The sequence below is a fragment of the Psammomys obesus genome, unplaced genomic scaffold (genome assembly GCF_907164565.1).
Source record: "Psammomys obesus unplaced genomic scaffold, mPsaObe1.curated_primary_1811, whole genome shotgun sequence".
Lineage (NCBI taxonomy): Eukaryota > Metazoa > Chordata > Mammalia > Rodentia > Muridae > Psammomys > Psammomys obesus.
In genome coordinates this window covers 27,123,113-27,138,052 of record NW_026596117.1, presented here as the reverse complement: position 1 = coordinate 27,138,052, position 14,940 = coordinate 27,123,113, and the positions used below count along the sequence as shown (strand labels likewise).

The 14,940-nt window shown below is 47.5% G+C and overlaps 1 protein-coding gene across 3 annotated transcripts in view; it reads right to left on the bottom strand.

Moving 5' to 3' along the window:
* Positions 1 to 14,940, bottom strand: part of Ntrk2 (neurotrophic receptor tyrosine kinase 2) — a 297,297-nt gene that overhangs the window by 53,318 nt on the left and 229,039 nt on the right. For all 3 annotated transcript variants that reach the window (XM_055629282.1, XM_055629283.1, XM_055629284.1), the window contains 2 exons: positions 10,637 to 10,809; positions 4,750 to 4,984 (listed from right to left, as the gene is read on the bottom strand). In XM_055629282.1, coding sequence (XP_055485257.1) covers positions 4,750 to 4,984; positions 10,637 to 10,809 — 408 coding nt within the window. The remainder of the gene's footprint in view (positions 1 to 4,749; positions 4,985 to 10,636; positions 10,810 to 14,940) is intronic.

The following is a 14,940-nucleotide window of genomic DNA, read 5'->3' as shown; positions in this document are numbered from 1 at the left end:
ATGTTTTGCCAGTGGAGAGAAGGAAAAAAAAAATAGAAGGCTGGGTGCAGAGAGCTGCTAATTAGAACAATCTAGAAAACAAAAATGCTCGAGTAATTTTGGGCTCGCCATGCCAGGCTGGTTTAAATGCAAACTCTGATTTCTCTCTTCACTGGGAGGGTGTAATTAACTCAGCTGTACCGGGCTGGTGGCACAGGCTTCCTGGGGCCTCCAGCTCCCTCGTGACCAGGAACAGCTGCCACCAGCTATTTCCACCAGCACAGCTCTGGGGCCACCCTACAAAGCCATGCCCGAGTCACTGTGAGCAGAAACTTCAGGGTCTTGGTAGGGTTAGATCTGTCTTAGAGATGAGTGATCTGCCACTTCCCAAACGAGTCAGTCGATTCCTAATTCTTCAGGTAAGGTGACCTGGGTGTGTCGGTTCAGATGAGAAATGTCCCCCATAGGTTCCTGAATTTGAACATCCCCAGTTGGCACTGTTTGGAGAGGGGGTGGGATATTAGGATGGGGGGGCGTTGGTGGAAGGATTGCGTCACTGGGGTAGGCCGCGAAACGTTATCGCTGCCCCCCTTTCAGCTTGCTCCCTCTGCTTCCTGTGTGATGTGACCATTCAGCTTCCAGGCCCGGATAACCACTCTTGCCACCTTGCCTTCCCTGCTGCTGTGGGCATCCAGCTCCCTGGAACCATGAGGCAAAGAGAACTCTTCCTAAGCAATGATTTTAGTCATTGTATTTTATCACGGCAACAGAAAGGCAACTAATAGACTAGGCTTAGCCAGCCTTCTGCCCGGTTCTTGCCGCTGAAAGCCTTTCTCGAATTGGTGAGGAGTCAAATGTGGTATGGGCTCTCGAAGCAGATAGGAAGGAAATGATGAGAAAACCCTGGTGGAAGATGCTGGGGAAAGAGAAACATCAACCTCAAGAAAAAGATCATGACCTAGCTGGTCCTGGTGGCGGGGTGCACAGGAGACACTGATGATGGGATTAGGATCAAGGTTAGAAATGGGGGGGTACTCTGTATGGAGGGTGTGTGGTGCCTCAGGGGTGCTCTGGAGTTCTCCTGAAAAAACCAAGCGGTAATTCCCGCTTAGCCATTCGACAGGCTCAACAGGTGTAATAGGTAGGCATTACTATTTCAATGAGTAAAATTATTCTCCAAGCCAGTTCTCTGATGATGCTTTCATGAAGCCAGAGGGTGAACTATTATTTTGAAACAAACACCTAACTCATTTTCCAAGTTTCCTACCCTGTGTCCTGTCTTCCATTGTCATTTACCTCTTTTTTTTTCTTGCATCTTTATTCCCCTCTGTGACAATGTGTAGCTGGTTCCTCCTCTCGTTTTCTGTGAGTAAAAGTCCTACGAAAGTACAGACTCTGCAACTACAGTTGAGTAATAGCCACGAGTAAGGGGACGGAGTTAATAACTTTGTATAGATTTATCATTACTTTTAAATAAATGTGTGTGTGTGTGTGTGTGTGTGTGTGTCCTGTGCCCTGTAGATGACCTTGAAAGTAGGAGAAGGCTTAGAGTTCTTGGAGTTACCCTCATTGGAGTCACGGGGGGTTGTGAACTGCCAATCAAACCTGGGTCTACTGCAAGAGCTGTACGTGTTCTCAGCCCCTGAGTCGTCTCTACAGCCTCTAACCTTCCAAAGCATATTCACAACTGGGAAAACGTCAGGAACTTCTAATACGCGAAGGAGTGGGAAATCCGCCTCCCTGCCGTCAACAAGTCAGGAAGTACGTCAACAATTCTTATAGACTTATTATTACTCTTAAAGAGATGTGCGTGTGTGCGCACCTGTGTGAGTTCCCGCATACCACATGTATGTAGGTGCCCTTGAAGGGAGAAGAGTGGATGCCCTAGCATGGGTCTGATGTTCCACGCAGAGGCTTTTCCTAACGAATGACAATAAAAAAATGACCAATGCTGCAGTGTAAATAATGCATAAATGTTCAAGATTAATATATATGCAATGACTGCTGCTACTCTATTACTTTCTTTTTTTCAAGATTTCTTTTCTTGAAAGTGCACGAGGCTGTTGGATTTTAAGTATACTTAAAATGCTGTACCTTAAACCGTCATGTAATTCTTAAATTACACCCCTCCACATCCCAAGCCCTGGACCCGGCAACAGTCGCTCTTTGATGGTCCCTCCCTCAAGCCCTTGGAAAACCAACCAACTTCCTGTCCTTAGATTTTCCTCATTCTAGACACTCCTGGTAAATGAAGTTAGGTGGTACTTGCCTTTTTGTGCCCGGCTTCCTCCTCTTAATACCATGGTTTTCTTTTTCTTTTTGAAATTTCTTTTAGATTTATTTACTTTAGTTTATGTGTAAGAATGCTTTGTCTGCGTGTGTGTGTGTGTGTGTGTGTGTGTGTGTGTGTGTGTGTGTACCATGTGTGTGTAGTGCCTGCAGAAGAGGATGTCAGATCCTCTCGAACTGTTAGAGTTGGTTGTGAGACACTAGGTGGGAGCTGGAACCAAACCTAGGTCCTCAGCCAGAGCAGCAAGTGTTCTTAGTTCCTGAGCCATCTCATCAGCTCCTTAACATGATATTTTAAATTTTTATCTATGTTGTGCCATGGGCTAGGTTTCATTTCTTTTTATTGCTGGATAACATTCCACTGACTAGCCACGTTGTTTTTATCCATTTAACTGTTGATGGATACTTCAGTGGCTTGTACTCTTTAGACATCATAAATAACTCTCCCAGAAGCTTTTGCATAAACACAACTTCAGTTCTTTTTGGTATATTGATAGGAGAAGATAGTTAGGTTGTATTGTGGCTTCGTGTTGAGATTTTAAGCTATTGCTGAGCTGGATTCCAAAGCACCTGCACAGTTTTGCTTTCCTGTGAGCAATGGATAAGAATTTTAATATCTCCACATCCTGGCCAGTCCATACTACTGTCTGTCCATCTTTATTACAGCATTCCAGAACTGTGAGGTGATATCTAATTGCTATTTTCCTTTGCAGTTCCCTAATGACTGAGGTGCTAAACATCTTTTTTTGTGCCTTTTGACCCTTTTATATAATCTTTCGAACAACGTCTGTTCAAATATTTTGCTTAGTTTTGAACTGAGTGGCTGATATTTTTATTGTTGAGATTTTTCAACAATAAAACAATGTTTTCTGAATTATCACTCAGGAGATGCTGAGAACGCTGGGGTTTCACCTACTTCAGTCCTGGCACTGGGATGAAATAGCCCTTATTGATTTGCATAATAATTAATTCACAACATTTATTGAGTTCTTTCTTTGTTCCAAGTCCTTTACAACCTTAAAAAAAAAGTTGTTGCTTAGACCACATGTTTCTTCTTTACATACTCATGAAGATCAGAAAAACCTTACCTCAGAGAAGCACCCATTTGTTTCTTCTGAAACTGGAACATACTCATCCCTACCTTGCACCAAGGAAAATTAACGTAATAAAGCAGGTATGTCTGTAAAATAACCACCTGGAAAAAGCCAACCACTTACAGACTTGAGGCAGATTCTGCTACCAAGTTCTGTTTCAGACCCTTGAAATTAAGACTTCTCATATCTCCTGTAAACACCGAGAGAGCCCCCAACTTAATTTCTGTTTAGTTTCCGCAGACCAGAGATGAGCAATGCTCATCAAGGCAACAAAGGAAGAAACACCACCAAACAGTCTGGTGGAAAACATGGAACAAGGTGTAGATCTACCTTCTTAAACTAAGGGTAGTAACACTGGCAGTGGGAAAGAGCTAAGAAGGTTCATCTTCGAGACAGTCATGAGCTGCGCAAAGGCCAAGGACGACATTGCCTCCACCAGCCTTACCCTGTTCTGGAAGATGGCAAGTGACACAAACAATAAACAAAGAAGATTTCAAGATCCCGTTAAACCTTCCCTCTGTTTTGACTTCTGGGTTTCCAGAAATGTCCCCATTCTTCATGTCCATGTTCAAAGACTTCCATTTACAAACCTAACATACTCAGTGTTCCAACCACAAGTAGCCAGCGGATCTGAAGCACCGTCACTGAGTCTGCCCTTTTGGGATGGGACTCTTCGAGAACAGGCTGGCAAAAGCTCACTCACCGCACCCATATGTGTAAGTGCCCCGCTGCTCTCACCCAGTGTGGTTCTGTGAGGGAACTGCCACGGTCTTCCGGACTGCCATTTATATGAATAGGTACATACACGCTCAACCCTCAAGGTGTCTAGGTATCATTTCCCAGCATCCAATGAAAGTTCCCGGTTAAATTCTTGATCATTGTGCCCTCAAGCAACACCCTGGAAACGTGGATGCAGTTTCTCTTGGCAATGTAACAGAACACTCTGGAGAGCCATGGTGAAGAAGGGCTTGCCCTAACGCATACATGCTGGACATAGACAGGCCCTAGAACATGACTGCGCTCCAAGCAGCACTTAAAAGAGGTTGACGTAGAGAAAATGGGAACAAAAGGGTGGGCTTTAATCCAGTCTGGGTGGTGTCTGAATTGGAAGAGGAGATTTCGAAGTGACTTGTCCCCTTAAAGCTCAAGCATGTAAAAATAAATAAAAATAAAAATCGTGGAAGATACAGAGATGACAGCCACCTGCATTCTGATGAGAGGGCCTGGGAAGATGTCACACCCACTACCACCATGATCTTACAAGTCTCCAGGACTGCAGGGAGTCAATTTCCATTAACCAGCGATCCGTTCATACACCTGCCCGAGCATATGAATACACGGGGCTTCTCCCAGTTAGGAGGATCTCCTTGCCGGGACAGCTACTCACCCTATAATAGTCGGTGCTGTACACGTCCCGGGACATCCCGAAGTCCCCGATTTTCACCAGCAGGTTCTCTCCCACCAGGCAGTTCCGGGTGGCCAGGTCGCGGTGCACAAAATGTTGGGACGCCAGGTAGACCATGCCCGCTGCTATTTGCTGAGCGATGTGCAGCATCTGGGACTGCGTCAGCTCAGAGGGTGGGTTGCCCTCTGCCATCAGCACTGCATCAGGTCCGTGTGCCCTGTGGGAGAAGACAGGGGGCTAGACCCACAGCTGGAAGACCGGAGGGGCCCTCAGGCTCCACTAAGCTGCGGGAGCTGGAGGACACTGCCTGACTTGGGTGAAGAAGGTTTCCCATTCCACCCACAGTTTCATCTCTACAGCCAAGAGAGGAGCACCTGGCAGCCTCATTTCTCTGGAGCGGAATCCCTGGGCTGTGTGGGCTGGCTGGTGAGCCCCCATGCCAACACACCAACAGGCGTATGTTTCAAGGAATTCATAACTCTGCCACCGTCAGACATCAACCACAGCCTCAAACCCTGAGAGGCATACATAACCTGGCTGAGAAGAAAAAAAGGTTCGTCGTGGAGGCTGGCTCTCCTAGAGTCATGCATGGTCCTGGCATCAGGGGGTCCCATCCTTGCTCCAAGCAGTACTGCTGCAGGCCACCCTGTCTCAATGCTGACGACTCCAGATGTCCCTGCCAAAAAGGGCAGCTCGTGGTCCCCTTCAGTCCATCTGATCTGCGGCCAAGTGTGGCTTTCAAGTCACCTTTCACTCTTTCAGGGTCCTATCCAGCCTGGCCATTCATCCCCACGAGCTTACAACATAGATGCCTGTGTTCCTTGTTCCCTGAGAAGATGATACAGGAAGTAATGAAAAGTGTACTTCTGTTTCTGCCTGCGTAGCTTGGGCAAAATAAGAAGGGAGAGGTCTCCATCTAGAACTTGGAAATGCTTGCAACAAAGAAGGAGGGTTATCCATACATTTTAAAGTGGTGTCTTCCTCTTGGGTTGGGTCCCAGAACTGCACGTGAGTGTTTGAAAGTGAGAGAGACAGGGTTATCCAGCATTTTTAGCCTGGATCCTGCCTTCCATGAACTGTTGTAGCCCAGATATGCCCCTTTCTCCCTCAAGGCTGCAGCATTTCTAAAACATGCTGTCACCAGGCCTTTTACCCCTGCTTTCTCTGTGAGAGGTGTGGGGCATGTCCCAGTCCAACACTATCTAGCACCCTGATCTGGAGAAGTCTTTGAACCTCACTAATCTGCAATTTCCTCATTAGTCAAAGGCACAGGGGGAATATTACGCTGGGTGATGCCTTGCTTCCCTCCTCTGTCTCTGAATACCTGGATGTAACCGTTCCCTGGGGAGGAACTTCCTGGTTGCTTACCAGCAAGTCTTAACACATTTCACCTCTCCTCAAACCCCAGGCCCCAGCTGTCTTTTGTGGCACCCAGGAACAGCCCTGGAAACATCCCTGGAGGTTAGAAGACAAGACAGGGCACGGAAACCAAAGCTTGGACTGTCAGGCTTGAATTTGAACCCAGTCTTAATACAAGAGAGTTATATAACCCTCTGGGTCTGTTTCCTTATTCTGTAAACCAGATCCTAGGATCACCATCCTAAAAGCATTGCCAGGAGGAAGAATCCAGACTGCTTCTAAGGTTTGGGGAGGGACTTTTTACAGAGTGAATGCAGGGGGCGGGGGAGGCTTTGCAAAAACCTGAGTCTGACATGGAGCTATAGAGATGTGAGGAAAATAGGAACTTTTCTTTTCTCGAGGATGTCAAGGTCCTTCCCACCTCACAGAAGATTACTCACAGAGACGTCAGCCTCAGGTAAAGGACCTAGGGACACACATAACCTAATAAGTCATCTAAAAGACTAAGAGAAACTTCAGTTCTTCGAGGAATGAATAAAGTAAGTCAATGTCAGCTATAACCTGTGTCAGCTACAGAAAACGAGACTCCTGCATCTGCAGGAAGCATTGACCCCAGGGTGAAGGAAACGTCCAAACCCCTCCTGAAAAACACACCTCTGCAAACCTCCTACACCAGCCTTGTACTCGACAAAGAAAAGAAAGATGATGGCCCTGACACCGATTCTCTTTAGAGCCCCATGAACGGCTGAGACTCTGGCGCTCTTGAACAGCTGTTTTTCCTGCCTGCTTCTGAGAATGCAGAGGCAGAAGCCTCAGCATGCCTTTGCTTTCTTGGAGTGGACATCCCTTAAAAAAGGGGAGGACAGATGAGCCTCCTGGAGCCCAGGTCCTCCTGCATCTCTTGAAAATAAAAACTCACTCACGTCACTTCTTCCAGGACGAGCTCCGTAAAGAGTGGCAACACCTCCCCTTATGGTGGCTTACAGCACCGACAGGAGGCCACTAAACCTTCCTGACCTGGTGGTCTCCAGCATGTCTTGCAGCTGGCAATTCACCCCCCTGAGCTGGCTCTGTGACTCACCCCTCTTTCTTTATTACCTGTCCAAATGTGCAGTGATAGGGATCAGACCAGGGGCTGCACCTTACCATCTGATTTTTTAAAATTAGAGTTTATCTGTTAAGCTTACTATAAAAATTGATTGGCACACAATAGTTATATGCATTTGTGGGAGGTAGTGTGGCGTTTAATGCATGTGTAGGATGTATAAAGTAAGATTAGACCAAAAAACTGACATACACATCACCTAGACACTTATCTTCCCTTGTATTAATAGCATCATCCCCATAGCTATTTTAAAATGTATAATTAAATGTTGCCAACCGTTATTTTCCAGCTCTGGTCACCAAGACTTATCCATGTCATACAGTGGCTCCCTGCCAATCCCTAAACCATAACCCTCTGAGGATGTTAACAGCCGCTTTCTCTGGACGAGAGGAAGGAGGGGTCCTGGGGCGTAGGGTGGAGTCCCGGCTCCATCTCCTGCAGCATGATTAACTGCACTGCAGGAGTAGTTAGGATAATAGTGAGTTTATCTTTAAATTTAATTTTTAAATATTATTTGGTTCTCATAAATTAACACATCTATATGCTTAGAAATTCTGGATAAATATTATCTGTTCCAACTTGAAAATCACTCATCTATCTTTCTCCATACCAGAAGGGAACTTTGGAGAGATTCTGGGGGGAAGGAGATTATGAAAATCTTGAAATGACATTTTCCTTCTTGTTGTCCACTCTGCCTAATGCAAGCCCTTGCTACACTGTGCTTGGTAGAGGCAGAAGACATCTGGCTTTATCAGGCACTGCCAAGATGCTTGGGGATCTGTCATGGCAGCCCAGGCAAGGCCTCCTCCCAGGGAGAGGGCAGTCTGTGCTCGCAATGCATGGCTGCACCTGAGTCTGCTCCTGGCAGCCACGCTGCTCCAGAGTGTAGCAGATTTTGGAACCAAGCCCCTGAGGTTCCGAGCTCTCCACGCCCTGTGGAGGATGTCAGGGGAGGGCTTTCCAGAAGGCAGTGGGGAAGCTGGGGTGTGGCTGACAGAGTCAGGAAGTCCACACACGCACTCACGAACACACACGCACTCACACTCAGCCACACTTGAATGCACACATACACACACATGCACACACATATGCACATAAACTCATATTCACACACTGCCACACCCATGGAGGCTCACGTTTATATACACACAGACATTCGTGTGCATATACCTACACTCATACAAACATCCTCACACAATACACTACCACACACCCTCATACTCACACACAGAACACACATGCACACTCAAACATACGTACTTATACTCACATATTTCACATACCCATTCACACCCACAATACACACACACCACACACACACACCACACACACACACCCCACAGTCTGAAAGTGCAGATGCATATAACTGCATCCAGATAATTGCATGTGGCTTTGTTTTGTTATAGTAGTTAAGAAGGGCTATTTTGGGGTTGGAGAGGAGGCCTGGGGAATGATGAAAATATTTCTCATAGGAACAACAGCCCCCAACCCAAGTCAGTATTTTTTATTTCTTTTTACATTAGCTCCAACAATGCAGAGTATAGAATCTGCCGTTACCCCTGTCTTTCACCCACAATGAAAACTTTCCTAACAGTATGAAGGGTTAGGATTGTCCCTCAATACCTTGAATTTTCCACACCTGACCTCACCTGGCAACTTTTCCTACACACATGACTACAGGGAAAGCCGAGGTCCATCTCTGGCAGGACATAACAAAGACGGTCGAGACAGCAGCAACCCACAGAGCCAGCTCTGACAACTGCAGAGCGCTGTCCCCTTTGGTCATTCCTACTGTGACTTACTGATAGCTAAGCCTGCAGTGTGAATCTTCCAGTGACACATGGAGCTGTCTGGGGCTGACTTCTGTGTGGCCTGGGACATGAGAGAAGGTCGGCAAGACCATGTGTGACCACTGCCCAAAAGGTGACATTCCATGAGAGATGGGATCCCTGAACCAAAATAAAGAGGAAACCGTAGCAGAGATAGTGGGTTGTGGGAACCAAAGTAACTGATAACTTCCCCTCTGAACTTGTTCTTGGGGTGTATGTTGTATTGCCCAATCAGGCAGGGGAATGAGGCTGGGAAGGGAAAGAGATCAGAAGGGTGGTCTCATCTTCTCTTTCTCCCAAGTTTTAATTCTCTACCAAAATACATGAAACGTGCAGGCTCATATTTCAAAGGTGCCAGCTTTTGTTTAAAGAAAGGAGCTCAGAGAAAGAGCTGTAAGGGACTTGGAGTGGAGGTTCCTGGGGAAGGTGGGTGAAGACCCTTTCAGGAACTGCATGCTGCTGGTGCGGGCGGAGAAGGGGAACCCATGTTCTCCTCTCCACACTGGGACAGGTGGTGCCTCAAGACCCACTCTGTGCCTCTCTCTAGACAGTCACAGGATGAGGGACACCCGCCAGGGGTCCTCACCAGTGTGACTAACAGCCCGAAGACATGTTATCAAGCTCGTCTGTTCGTGTGATGCTCTTACTGACTGAGGAGCTCACCAGCAGAATTTCTCTAGCAGTTCGTCCACTGCACCTGCCAGTCCGTGCCATGTCAGCGTTAACACTCGGCTCACGCGCACATTCCAAAGCTGAGTACCAGCTTCACATCTCTGGGGGTTGCAACCCTCCTTTTGTATCAAAGCATCTCTTCCAAAGCCACTCTTTTAACCCCTCGTGTTCTGTACGCAATAACGCATTTACAGAGCAAACTTGCCTTTCCTCGTGACTCCTGCTTACTCTAAGGTTCCTCTAACTATCTCCACTTCCTCCTGTCTAATCCAAATGGCGCTAGAAGAGAAAACCCTGTTTCTCTTCTAGAGACTCTGCTGACTCCCACATTGCACAAGGGGACATTGTTAGCAGTGGCCACCTTCTCAAGTTGTCAGTGGTTCCATCAAATGTTGTTCCAGCCTTTCCCTACTCGGGCTTTGGGCTCTGTGCACCCCACTCTATATCCAAGAGCTCCTGACGTCAGATCAGCTCCACACGGTAGGTATTCTGCCAGCCTCAACTTCTCCAACCTGTGTCCTGCGTCCTCTCCTCCTGCTTCACCCTGACCCTGCTACACCATCCTCGGCACCTTAGCTCTTTCTGCTTCTGTAGGCTCGGGCAACGCTTATCTTTTGTTCGCTTGGCACCCTCCTCCAGGCTAAGACCTCACATAGGCTTAAATGTAGCAAATGCTCAATGGATGCAGGTTGGTGCATGTCAGCTGCACATGGGCAAGGGTAAAGAGAAATGTGCTTCCTTTTCCTGCCATGTGTGGGTTCAGCCATCACCAAGGATTCTTCCACAGGAGGGCCCGGGCTTCCCTTCATCCTTCTCAGAAGCCTTCTATCCTCCCCCCTGGTTATCTGAGCAGTGACATTCTGCCCTCTTCCCAAGACCAGGCTGTCTCCAGCCATCACTGTACCTCAGGAACTTGTTGAGGTCCCCATGCTTCATGTACTCAAAGACCATGATGAGAGGGTCGCCCTCCACACAGACACCGTAGAACTTGACAATATGTTCATGCTGGAGGTTGGTCAGCAGCTCAGCTTCACGATGGAAGTCTTTGCGAGCATTGTCGCTGGCATCCTTCAGTGTCTGGTAAAACAGGGACATCAAAGAGAAGGTTGTTTCAGTACGGAATTCTGCCAGTGAGCCCTAGGAATTCTAGAAGGGGTGACCATGTATGTAGCCCATTACACAAGCTGTCAGGAAGCACCCTAATTCCCAAGGAAGCGAGGTTTGTGTGTCTGAGACCTCATCCTTGTGCATGCACAAAGGTCTGTGGCTCACAGTGCCTTCTTCTGGAGGCATTCTCATTGAGGTACCAGGGGAGCTTATCTTACGGGCTTCACACTTCTTACCCCTGTCTGGGCACAGGGGTTACCAGGGGGTTCTGTCACTTCATGGTGCCTGTTGAGATCTCTATGAAGCTGTGCATACCTCACCCCTACCTGGGTAACCCTTTAAAAGATATATATATATTTTTTAATTTTATCTATGTAGATATATGTGCATGAATCTATAACTGTGTGTGTGTTTCTATGTGTGTGTGTAGGTTCCCACAAAGGTTAGAGATGCTGGACACCATGGAGCTGGATCTACAGGTGGTTGTTAGGTACCTGATGTGGCTGCTGGGACTTGAGCTTGCATCCCCTGCAGGGCACTAGGTCATCTTACTGAGCTGTCCCTTAAGCCTCTGCTCATATGACCCTTTAAATAATAAAATCTGAAGAGAACTCATAGAGGAAAGTGCCGTGAGGCTCAGCGGACTCTGCCTCCAGCTGTAATAAGGGTCTTGTGCAGTCTTTGTATGATAACCTAAAGCTTTCTTCAGCCTGTTCCCCACACACGGAGAAATGTCCTGTCCCTTCAGCTTCAAGATGATCAGTCATACTGCCAAGACGCAGGTGATCAAAAACACACCAGCAAGGCTTACACAAATAGAGGTGAGACACACAGAGCCTCTGGAGGTTCACCAGCATGAAGGGCTGGCAGAACCACCTGACAGTCCCAGGTCCTGGCCTGGAATAAGCCTGTAAGATACGGTGTCCTAGCCATGCTGTTTTCAGTCAGTGTCGTATATACACTCTGTGTTGTCATTAAGCCAAGGCTGCTGCAGAACCAAAGAGGTATCGAGCTGGCCTTGATGTCACATACAGTTAAGCAAGTGCTGAAGGCAAGTATGAGAAATTGCAATTCTAAGTTAGTGTGCATTACGGCTTGCCTGAAACACATGAAACTCTCCCAGAATCACAAGAGGAAAAGGAGACATCGATCCCAATGTCAACCCAGGTGATTATGAACAAACACACCGAAAAGACACTTATATAACTGTAAACCTAGCACCCTGGGTGGACCAGCTTTCTGTGTCGCTGTTTGCCCAGGCCTCTCCTGCCTTGGCATCAGCCCCTCTGCTCAACCCCCTCCCCCCAGGCCAACAGCTCCCCTTACACCACAGCTTCTTGGATAACAAACATTTATCCCCACCCTCCACAAATCCTCTCCTTTGCCCGGAATGCTATCTTGGGTGTCAACCGACACAGGAAGAAGTTGAACAATGCTCTGCCCCAGGGGAGTCTACATCCCAGCCCTCAGAATTCATGATGGTTACTGTCCGTATTAAGGCGGAGCCTGCCGATGATTAAAGCAAGGATCTCCATATGTGGGGGTTGCTCGGGTGAACCCAGCACCAAACAAAGGCCTGGTAAGATGTAGAGACAGGAAGACATTAAATGGCATAGAAGATGCACAAGGGAGACTCTGAAGGTGGGAGAAAGGACCGTACGTGGCTTGGAAAAGCTGTGGGGGCGGGGAAAACATAAATTACTTCTGACTTAGAACTTCACAGAGGAACCGTGTCTCTCCACATCTTTACTTTAGGTGGCCTCTGACTGCCAAAGCTGTGGAGAGACAATTTGTGTGTCTGAAGTCACTGAGTGACAGCGGGCTTAGGGGGCTGATACACCTCCCTGACACTAACAGTCCTTCACCTCTGAGAAGGGGGTCCTCTATGCTGTCCCATGTCAACAGAAGCCTCCTTTAGCTCCATGGCCAGCCTCTTGAGTGGAGCTCCGTCAGTCAGTCACTGGGCGCAAGGCACCTCTAGAGCACAGTGTGACCTTGAGTGAACTGCTGAAAGCTGTGTTTTTTGTGCTTCCTCAGGCTTGGGGGAAGGAGCCTCTCCCTTTTAAGGCAAGGGTGCTGCTCATGGCCGAGTCCATCCCAGGCTGAGTACTTTGCTTTCTCTCTCTTTCTTTCTTTTTACCATTCACCACTATTTATTTACTTTTATGTTTTTATTTTTTATAAGTTATACATATATCCTGATTGTAGCTCCCTTCCTCATCTCCCCTCCCATCCCACCCTTCCTCCATCTTTCCCCCCAATCCCCTTCCCCAAGTCTACTGAAAGGGGGAATCCTCCTCCTCTGCCATCTGCCCCAACTTATCAAGTCTCATCAGGACTGCCTGGATCCTCTTTCTCTATGGCAGGCTGAGTTTTCATTGTTTGTGTTCAAGGGCCACAGTTCACACAAGGGAGCAACAGAGAGGGTGGAGCTCCTCAGGCCTTCTCAAGAAAGCCTCAGCAGAGGGAGACAGGGCTGCCAGCCACCATGTCCCCAGAGCTGGTCGGTTCCCTAACTATAGCTCTTTACTAGCACTCGACATTCTCTACAGAGTTGTGACCTGACCGAAGGAGACGGAAATCACAGGTGTCGCTTCCATTAGGCCAGCGGCAGTAGCATCTTAGGAAAAGTTGTGAAGTGGCCCTTCGCTGTCCCCACAAGAACCATGAGCTCTGCTTGGAAATAGGAGCAGATTTGGATCGTGGAGTGCTCAGAGAGGCCAGAAAGCTCTGATGGTCATTGCCATGGAAACAGCACACTTCTTCACATAATAACAAAATGAACAGTGGCAGAGAACTAGGTGTGGGTCTCTGCTTCGTTGAGTCAGAAGAAACTGAGCTTTCTACATCCCTCTGCCTCCCAGATTTAGGCTAGCTGGGTCCAGACTAAATGTCTTTGTTTTTCCATCACACAGGAAGGTGCCATCACCCGCCAGGCCCTGTCCTTGATCTCGAAGAAAACACACAGACCCTTGAATTTTTGCCTCTGCCTTGCAGTTTGGTTTGGAGTATCATGTCTGTGTCTGTCTACCCTACCCCTTTGACAGTAGGTGGGCATCAGTCCCACCATTCATCGCGGGCTGCTTAACAGCATTAAAGCAACCACAAACCCTAAACTCCAAGGTCTGTATGAAATAGAGATTACAGGGCACGGAACAGAAGTGAAAGGTGAGTAGACATCAGCAAAGGTGCCATGTTGGCCCAAAGAAAGACTGGAAAGGAAGTATCAAGAGGAACAAGCAGGTGACAAAGCTTGCACTCTGTCCTGGAGACTGAGCCCCATATCTGTCCTGCTTCTAGCAAGGCTCCAATGGTGCCCAAGTGGAAGAGTTCTTGGCTAGAACTGAGAATCCCAGGTTTGAATCCTGGCCACACCCTGCTCCTCTCTGAACCCTGCTTTATTCTCCTGTGAGGGAGGTTAGCACCATCTGCTTTTTAGAGGCACTGGAAGGACAGTGAGGGAGCTAGAAGTCAGGATGCTCCCAGACCTTTTGTCTAAGATGATATTGATGTGATTTGAGTCTGAAACTGGGTCTCCTGTGTTCAGTTTTCTTATACAAGGATCCACAAAAGATGAAAGATGCATGGGTAAGGTATAGGTGCCTACTTGAGAGAGGAGAATGGCACTCTTCCTAGGGAGTTCATCCCCTAAGTGGCTAAATGCCAGGAAGTATCAGGCTGTGTGTGGAGGTGTAGTACTGGACCCTCATGATCCCCCAGAGGCCTCATCTTTTCATTCATAGGTTGCTAGCATTTACATGGAAGCTTATGTCTAAAGCCTTGTGGTCATCACATGCCTAGAAAAGGGGCTGATCCTTTTAGGTCTTTGTCATTGGTCATAGACAAATCCTGTAGAAAAGCTTTCTGAGAAAACTCTAATTATGTCCTGTTGATTCAAGAATGCTAGAGAGAAAGACACAGACACAGAGAAATGTAGAGAGAGACAAAGAAAGAGAGATTCATGGGGAAGGAGAGAGAAAGAGAGGAAGGAAGGAGAAAGGAGAGGAAAAAGAAAGAGAAAAGGAGAGGAGGGAAGGGGAGGAGAGAGAAGAGAAGAGAAGAGAAGAGAAGAGAAGAGAAGAGAAGAGAAGAGAAGAGAAG